The 10,380-nt window shown below is 29.2% G+C and overlaps 1 protein-coding gene across 1 annotated transcript; it reads left to right on the top strand.

The window, feature by feature from the left end:
• Nucleotides 1-8,361: 8,361 nt before the first annotated feature.
• Nucleotides 8,362-9,159, top strand: LOC134692546 (uncharacterized). The gene has a single exon (XM_063553002.1). It carries the CDS (start codon nt 8,362-8,364, stop codon nt 9,157-9,159), a length of 798 nt encoding a protein of 265 aa, XP_063409072.1.
• Nucleotides 9,160-10,380: the final 1,221 nt, after the last annotated feature.

Genomic DNA, 10,380 nt, shown 5'->3' with positions numbered 1-10,380 from the left:
CAATAACACCAACACAAAGTATAGATCTTTAAGAAACTCCAATTACTTAAAGGTGGTTTAAAGTCAAACATCTAATAATAAACAATGCATCCTAGGCCAAAATACCAATCAGCCCATAAGTAATGAATAAAGTTAAAGTCTTTTTATTGTTACGTCTGAAAAAAAACATAATTTTATGCAATTTCAAGTATATTAGGACAAAACAAATGTAGAATCATTTAAATGTTCATAGCTGTACATCTAAATTTTATTTCTTTTGAATCCATTAATAACAATTTCTATCTTTTTTCCAAAATAAAACAATTTCAAAGTTCCACCTACAGAGTTGCAAAACAAAACTATTAAAAGTATCGATAGCTTCGAACATCTCGATAAAGCCTAAGGTGTATATCTTGTTCGTAATAAGTCTTCTAAAGGAAAAAGCAAACTTCCAAACCACAAGTTTGATCAATGAAAGCTTTTATCAAGGTTTTAATTCAATTGTGGTAACAAATTAAAATTGGTGAAAGGATATTTAATCAGTAGAATCTATAACGTAATCAAAGACACGGACAATTGAATTTATTTGTTAATTACGCATCTCCACTAAAAAAAAGAAGTTTCGGGTTTTTTTTGTTTCGTTTAAGAACAGGTTGCCAGAGACTTTTTTAATCACAAGCTTTTATTATATTCTCTATGGAAGAATTAGCAATGTGATGGTAGAATCTTACAGAAGAGGAGCAAAATGTAACGAATTGTACCAAAGGGATCCTCAACTCATAAGTCATGTAATTTGAAAACGAATTTAAAGTTAAATGCCAATGGAACAAATTAAAATAACAAAGCACAAAGCCCACATAGAAAACTATAGACCGAGCGAGAAAACTAACACAAAAATCGAGAATGATGTTATGAGAGATTTTGATAGGTGAGCCGATCCTGTACTATATCTGCCAACCTTTGTTTTGCTCCGATAGAAAACGTTTGTATTTTGGCAGTTCAATATGAACCACGTCTGTCTTGATTAATATTGTTAAATCTGTAAACAATACTGACATGAGAAATCAAAAAGTAACAACAAAAACACGAAAATCTTAAGCAAAGAATGACACGATCCCCTTTAGAAAATACTTTAGTTAATATCAGGTGCTACTCAAATAGAGGTTTCAGTGTCAACATTATCATTGGATTACTAGTAGTTACTAAAATGCCAGTTTCAGACGACATCATTTCATCTGAATTATTATATCATTATTTTCAAAATCAACCTTAATCCTTCCCCATACAGGTCGTGTATAATGCCATCATACATCATTCGAGAAGCACATGCAAAAATACTTGATAAAAAAATATGGGTTTTTTATATTCGATGCAAAAACTATATGAAGGAATACATATTAAGTCTTCAAATTCTGTGATTGATATAGAATCTAACCATAGAAGAAAGGTTAGTAAGTATATGAACGAATAAGATGTGTGCATGTTAATTTATATTTGCAAATGGTGTTATAGATCTTGTATTAATTATAAAAGTTAAAAAAAAGATACGTTGTCATATTAAAACAATGTCAACCCTTTTGTTTTTGCTTATTGTTATAGCATATTTATGGCAATATAATTAATTGTTTGAATATTATTTAACATTTGATCATGTCTGTAATATCGGACTTTTTCCTAGCGAATTCTATGTATGATATGTTTTCTTTATATACGTTTAATTGAGGTCTTATTATGACATTTAAGTAATTACTAGTCGTCCAAAGTCTGTTTATGTTGATCTTTGTCGTTCGACTTAGTTTTTTTCTGTTAGCTATTGGAACATGGAGCTTACATTTCTGATAAACTTCTGTCTACCATAACTGTTTTGACATACAGTTTGAGCATATTTTAAACAATAGAGTAAACGGATACATGACAAAAATACAGAGCCGTGTTGACCTAAAGCCAGTGCTACGCACAAAGTTCACAGTGAGGTCACATTTGAATTTCTAAAACGAGTTCCCAAAATTAAAAAAGAATTTGGATGAAATTCAAGATTAGATTTGTATGACTTATCTGACTATAATTAGTGAAAATTACAATTCTATTCAATATCTAATTGTAGTTCTGTAGTAATTAGCTAAGTCGGTGTTTTTTATAAACAATTGAGATATAATGCGAGATTATGTTGATACATGTTTTAAATACAGAAAAGATCTTAAAATAGAAAGAATTCCATGTATGCGTGTATAAAAATGGTGGCATTCATTTTAACCTGTTGTTAGTATTTTATAACCTGATATATAAAGTAATGATTTACAAGTTAGATATGGATATATGTAAGCAGTATTTAAATGGGATAAATACAAAGACACGCGTTTAACTTCACCTATTCTATTGAGCTTATATTGTAATCAATGTAGTTACGTCCTTTTAAAATGTTTAATCTATATATAAACAGAAGCATACGTTTTGTATTTTACAATACAGCATGTCTGTCGTGTAAAATGATCTGATACATTTTTCCTTAATTTAAATATTAACAACTAATTAATTAAGAGATTTATAAATAAAAGTATATCTTTTCGAATAGGTTGTGGTCTAAGTATTTTTATAGAGATACCTTAATTAGAAAGACCTAATTTTCAAGACGAAGTATATAAGATAAGAGCAAAAAAATATATCTTGCATCAATAGTGAGTTTTTTCGAGGTTTTCAAAATTATGATAATTACATTGTCCTGGTTAATATGATCTCGACATCTTTGAACAGAAAATAATCTGTTATCTTGTTGATGTCACCTTATAAATATCGAAATTAATCTTTTTGACTGTCAATACCATTTAGTGAATATTTTCTGCTTAAATTGTATATAAGCACTTTATCGACAGCGATATGTCTTACATACTAGCATATCTTGTAAAAATACATTTTGTGATACATGTTTTGCTATGGTACAATTGTTCCCTACTACTTTGATACAAGATATATTCAGAATTTCAAGATGTTTAATCCCATCTATCTTTACTTTATTTTCATTATTGTTATCAGAAAGATCATTATTAATACGTGTATGTTTAATCCCATCTATCTTTACTTTATCTTTATTATTGTTATCAGATAGATCATTATTACCACCTGTATGTTTAATCCCATCTATCTTTACTTTATTATTATTATTGTTATCAGATAGATCATTATTACCACGTGTATGTTTAATCCCATCTATCTTTACCTTATTTTTATTATTGTTATCAGATACATCATTATTACCACGTGTATGTGTAATCCCGTCTATCTTTACTTTATCTTTATTATTGTTATCAGATAGATCGTTATTACCACGTGTATTTTTAATCCCATTTATCTTTACTTAATTTTTATTATTGTTATCAGATAGATCATTATTACCACGTGTATGTTTAATCCCATCTATCTTTGCTTTATTTTGATTAAATTAATTGTTGTTATCCGACATGTCTAATATCCTCAGATGTTTAAACATATCGAAAAACCATATTGTTAACAGCTGGTGAAAATCAAAGTCATTGTTAATTAGGTGTCAACTCTCTAGACAGTGTTTGTATTTCATCTTTCATCTTTTACATGTTTTTTGTTAAATGTTACATGGGGTTTTCAGCTGCTCCCTTCTTTTATATGACACATTCTTTATGTATTGTTCAACATGTCTTTTTTTGCATAAACTAGAAGAAAAATTTCTGTCCGGACTCCACCCTCGTTGTTTGTTTTTGTTATATATTTCTTCTTCTCTGTAATGATCTGATGAGGTAAGAACTTTTTAGTCTTTTTAAAATATTTGCAAACTTAGTGATATTCAGATATTTGGAACTCAGTATCACTGAAGAGACAATAATTTTCGAAAGGTGCATCTTTCAAATCGGTATTGTTTTTCTTATTTTCCAGAATAGATAAAGGAAGTTCAGTTTATCCCTATCTAAGACAAAATATTTGTACGTTAATTTGATTTTATCAGTTTGATAACTTTTATGTAATCATTAGTTCGAAAGAAAAAGTGTTATCATCAAAATTAACAATTATTTATCTGTTTAAACCCACTTACTGCCTTCTCTACATTGTACTGATAAAAAGCTTAGCTAGTTTCAATTCGCAGCAAATGTTTACAGCCAACTCTTAATGTATTTATTCTTCTTTTTATGTAGTTTTATGCCTATGAATCATAAGTACACTACGAAAAACTTTTAATTATTGATGATTTGTTTTAATTTACCTACTTCACACTCGAAACAAATTAAATATAAGAAAAATAGCTAGTACCAAATAAAAGAAAATGCTCAAAGCATATTTTTAATGTTTTTATCCACATTCTACGTAGTTGTTCATTTCAATAATATACTACGAATAGTTATAAAAAGTGCTGCCTATGTAACAAATAAAATAAAAATATAAAAGAAACAAAAACAAAAACAAAAACATAAACAATTTACAACCAAAATCATTACGTGTCTACACTTTTTAATGGTACTATTTTACTATGTACCTTGGGGTTTTAAAGGAAATTATAAAAAAATGTGTAGATGATATAAGAACGTGTAATTTAATTGAAAAAGAAAGTTAGTATTCCGGAATACAAGGTTCATATCAAAGGCAAAGATGATGACCTTTAATTGATTGATTAAATCTTCAATATATTGTGATGTTATATTAGTAGAAACACAAATTATATCGATTTACTATTTACATAATCTAATTGGCCCTGTGTGTACACATTTTGTTATTAGACCTTAAGTTATGTTTAATTTTTACCATGTTTAATTTACCTAGGTTTTTAAATATAAATAACCAAGTATTGCGTAGGTTTTATAACTACGAGTAATTCAAATAAAAACGAAAGTTGATTTTACGGAAATAGACAGTTCATAATAAATCCTATAACAGGAGGATGGCAGGTAAACAATTTAATGTTAATTTACATAGAAAATATGATTAATATTGTGATAGAATAGTTACCAACTGCTGTTTTTCAAATGTAAAACATTGCAAACGTGTGAAATAATATTTTAATTAAAAATACAGCAAATATTAAAGAAAGACCCAACTTTAAAACAGACAAAGAGAATGACAGGTAAACCATAAAAAAAATTTCATATGCAAATATAATTTCATTTTATCTTTAAGTTTTCTGTTCTCGCAGAGAACAAAACCACGAAAATGATAAACACATCATGCACATGAACAATCTGGAATACATCATTATTTCAACCAGTCCTCTTTCTTTAATTGTGATATCAGCTAATTAGACTATACCTTCTAATTAAAGCTTATACCCAAACTTGTGCTAAAAAATATATCAACATAAAGATTGGTACACATGTATTATGTTCTACTTAGGCCGTGTGCACACCAAACACCGTGTACAGTAAACATGTTTACAATTAGTTTAATGTAATGTACACTAGTTTCACATTAAAGTTGTTCACATCTATACACCTTGTTTAATTACCTGTACATAAGATTTGTTCACACTTGTAAACTGTCATTGTGTTATTCGATGTCGTTGTGCTATGGTAAATTTTAGTATTCTTGTTTTCGTTGTGGCTGATGTGCTTTATTTATATGCCTTTTTGTGTTTCTTTGATGGCATGATTGTTTCTTCTTACAGTATTTCAGATTATAACATAATGTTGACCGATGTACCCCTATTTCTGACATTTTCAACTTATATATCTCTTTGTTTTTTGTTCACCTATCGTTGACAATATATTGTCATTTTGTGTAACTTTCATAAAAGTGACAAGTTTAGGCAGTTATAAAACTAGTTTTAATCTACCATTTTCTACAAATGAAAATATCTGTACCAAGACAGGAATATGACAATTAGTAATCATATGTTTGATGTGTTTGCGGTTTTGATTTTGCATTTTGATTATTGACGTTCTGTTTTTAATTTCCCTCGGATTTCTAGATGGGTCTGTGAATGTATTATATGTACATGTAAGCACATCTCAAGTATGCGTTTATTCACTTTCGAATGGTTTTGTATACAGAACGATATTGTGTATGGAACTTTATATTTCATATAAAAGAGAACTCGATTTTATATCCACAACTTTACATATGAATTACCATGTATTTTAACACAATTATTTATATCTTGAGGTAGTTTGAAAAATACTCCATTTGCAATGTTTCTTGCCATTTATAACCAAATTACAAAGTTAAAGTATATTGCGTATTCTGAATCATTAGAACGTCTGTTTAAAATAGGAACGAACATAGATTTTACAGAAAAACACATATCGCACCTAGATAAAAACAGGCTTGTGAGATTGTAGTTTAGCAACAACGTTAATTTGTATATTCTTTCAAACTTTCAAATGAGTATGAGCAACTTTTTATTTTATACTATTCTGTGTTCACATAAAAAATATAATTTAAAGGAAATTTCATCACCATAGCTTACAAATGACTTATTTATATTGTAAACAAAATATTAACAGGTTAGGCTATTTTGAGATGATTTAACTATTAATCACGATGTTTAGGTGTTTGATAGCATTACATAATAAGGTTTAGTTCTTTGTTTGGCAAACAATGTTTGACACAGTTTTTTAAACACTGAAACACAAGTGTTTTACGCAATATTTAAACTAGTATACTAATTACACGACTTTGGAATAAATTTAACAAAGAGTATAAAATATGAAACAAATTGAGACACACCATTTTAAAAAGCTTTCATTTGCAATGTATTTTCATTTGCAAGTCAGGAATATGGTCTTTGTTATATTATAGTTCGTTTCTGTGTGTGTTACATTTTAACGTTGTGTTTCTTTTGTGTCGTTTGTTTCCTCTTGTATTTGAGTGTGAATTCACATTATTATAAAACGTGTCACGGTAATTTTCTATCCCAAATTCATGTATTTAGTTTTGATTTTAATGTTGTGTCGTCATTTTCTTGTATTTAATGCGTTTCCCTCGGTTTTGGTTTATGACCCAGATTTGTTTTTTTTTCTATCGATTTATGAGTTTTGAACATCGGTATACTACTGTTGCCTTTATTTATGCACATACGATAATGAAACTTGTAACCTGTCGGAAAGTAACTAAATTCCGTGAAAATGAACATAGGGTGCAAATTCCTTTTGCAGAAAGTTGGATAAAAAATCGACAAACAATGTTCTCAGTACTAAATGAATTTTCTAATTTGTTCAAAAATATTCAATATGCTATTCAAGTCATGTTCATGTTGTAACAAATCGGTTAAAATAATGTTTTTTTTTATTTTTTTCGCCTCAAATCAATGCTTTAGATATGAAAACAACACTCTATAAATTTGGAACCATTCTGATTAGTTTTTAAGATTGAAACCATTTTTTGAATTTCAGTTAACACATACTGTCTATGGTAAATCATTTGATAATGTATGCATTTTTACGATTTCTAAACAAATAAACGAAGAAACTGTATTATTTGAAAAAAAGAATAGATGGCACACATTGTCTTTACCTCTAAATATGAGAATGGCATCATTAGTTGGAACTTCTGTTTTTAAAATTGTCGTTTTATGAAAATTTTGTCAAAAAGTTTAAATTTCGCCAAGTGACGTCATGAAAGCAAAAAAAATTGCTTTAAACATATTTGTATTACCATGGTCATTAAATATGTCTACCTTCAATATTGGTCCTATAAAAGGAAAAATGAATCTTTGATTTGAAAAAAAATCGTGTATCGTTTCTTTTATAGTACTAGTATATTTGAAGAAAACCCAGATATTTGGTTTTGTAAAAAAAAATCTTTCCAACTTAGCAATTCAGGGAGAATACTTTAAAACAAAATATTATAAAAAATTCAATCAAAGTAGGTCAATTTTGCACGACTTAAAGTATAAAAAATAAAAGGGTCATAAATACTTTTATAGGAGTTTTGAAAAAAAGAATGGTAAAATCAATATAAGAGAAAAGCATGAATCAAAAACGTTTTTTACTGTACGAAAGAATAAATAAATTTTCAAACATTCCGTTTTATTCATGTCTCTAATTAATTCATATCAATGTATTAGTCCTCTTATGTATTTAAGAGTTTTCCCCTGATCAATTTCAATTATTTTGAACTTTACTTTACTAATAAGTGTATAATACATCATCTGCATATTAATATCTCGTTTGATTTAAGTTTAACGTTCAAAACAAATAATTGTTTATACTGTGGAGAACTTAACTGTCAATAAAACTAGTGAAGGCATCATAAATGTACAGTTTTTGATGATATATACCTTGAACAAAATTATGTTCTTACCATGTTTGTTTTAATTTTCTAATTACAGATATTATAACACCAAACATATCACAAGCTCTTTACCGATATTTATGTCAAAATATCGTAGGAACGGAAAAGCATGTTAAAACAATCAGATTAATGAACATGGTGAGAGACAATTTGTCGAATAACAAGAAGGAAACAGTAATAACAAGTGGGAGCATTGGAGAAGGACTTGACATGCGAGGAAGTGATTTTGATATTATGTTTGTGACCAAATTCGTTGAGGTTATTGAAAATGTACAACCTGACTTTGATATACGTAGACCTTATTTGTCCATGGATACAGACGATGTAAAGCCTTGTTATACTTTATTAAGACTAGACTATAGCAGAGATTCGTTTCGTCTTTTTCAATTATGTGAAGAACATTATGGTAAACGTTATTTTTCTAGTGCATTGTGTAAGGGAAATATGTTATTGTTATTGAAAGAAGGCAACCAAATTCATGGACCGTGTATATCTGACAGAAATGGAGTTTTTGATCATGCCTTTTCTTTACATGGTAAAACGTGGATATCTTCTGCTGTAAATTGGATAACAAGATCAGGTAGCTCATGGCCGAGTCATAACGTCATACAAAGTATTATAAAACACGGAGTACTTTTTGTACCGATCGGAGTTCACGGATCACCGAAAGAAGATCTAGAATGGCGAGTATCTTTTTCAGTAGCTGAAAAACTTCTAATTAATACATTTACTCACACCCAATTAATGTGCTATGCTCTCTTGAAAATAATTTTGAAAGATGTTATATCAAATGATTCTGAATGTAAAGATTTACTCTGTTCGTATTTCCTTAAAACAATTATGTTCTGGATATCTGAAGAACTACCATCATCTGTATGGAAACCTGATAATCTTATAACTTGTTTTATGCGATGTTTCAGCAGGTTAGTCTAGTGTGTTGAGCATTCGGTTTGTTCACATTACTTCATTCCAGAAAACAACATGTTCGAGAACAAAATAGAGGGCCGTGCTCGTGATGTACTTTTAAAAAAATTAAACACGTTACACAGCTATGGTTGGCGATGCATTTTATTTTCAGATCAAATATCTAACTTTGATGTAGCGATGTGGAATTTTCCAATTGAACCATTTACATTATATGTGAATGACGTTGAGAATATAGTGCAATCCAGTACTTTGTATATTGCAAATGGTTACTTAGAATCTTATTCCGAGTTAGATATATTCAATACAGGATTATTACACAACATATGGTATCACCAATTTTCACTAAAGCAATTATATGCATACTACATATCACAGAGGTGCAGTAATCTAGCTCAGCGTTTACCATTTGCTGGTGCAACTATTAATAATAAATACCAATACAAACAGTACAAATCCTGTTTAAGTACTCTTCTAACAAATGTCTATCATGACGCTGTTTCTGGATGGCTTATGGTAGCTTCATTGTTTTACAAAACAAGGCAATACAGAAAAGCTTTACACATCATTAGGTATTCTATATCGAAATGTACTCCCGACAAACTGTTCTTTGGAATTACTCTATCAGAAATCCACTACAAGTCAATTAAACTGCTGTCATTCAACAAGAAGAGTGTTCCTTATCTTCTGAAAATACTATTCGTAGATCATATACAGTTAAAAGTGGATTCACCGTTAATACCAGAAGAACTTTTAATAGAGGGATGGAAAAAAACCTATCATATTCCATCCACAGCGTATGCATACTTCCTTAGTGTTCTTTGTCATTATCACCTCAATAATGTTAGACAGTGTCAGGATTCTATTCAAGATTTAAAACTTGTTATAGAAGAGACATATTTGATGTCAGATTGGTGGTATAAAGCGGAGGCCTACATTTTATTGGGAATTGCTTTACAATTATTTGGCGACAAGGAATCCGCACGACAAGCTTTTTTACAATCTTTCACAATCTCTCCCGATGAATCGTACAATTCTGCAGCAAGAAGACTTTTGTAATGCTGTGAAGTTGATAAAAGTCAACATCTTTTTTGCGAGTGAATTATATAAAAAAAAAATTGTTTTGAAATGATATGCGCATGACAATTCAGGGGCCGTATAAAACTGATGAAAAAAGAACTTATGACTTTGCTTGTTACATTGTAAAACGTGGGTATTTCCTGTGGTACA

The sequence above is a fragment of the Mytilus trossulus genome, chromosome 12, assembly GCF_036588685.1.
Source record: "Mytilus trossulus isolate FHL-02 chromosome 12, PNRI_Mtr1.1.1.hap1, whole genome shotgun sequence".
Lineage (NCBI taxonomy): Eukaryota > Metazoa > Mollusca > Bivalvia > Mytilida > Mytilidae > Mytilus > Mytilus trossulus.
This window is presented reverse-complemented; position numbering and strand designations above follow the sequence as displayed.

Excerpts from the sequence above, each read along its gene's own strand:
- LOC134692546 (XM_063553002.1), top strand. The coding sequence starts at position 8,362 with ATGGTGAGAGACAATTTGTCGAATAACAAGAAGGAAACAGTAATAACA.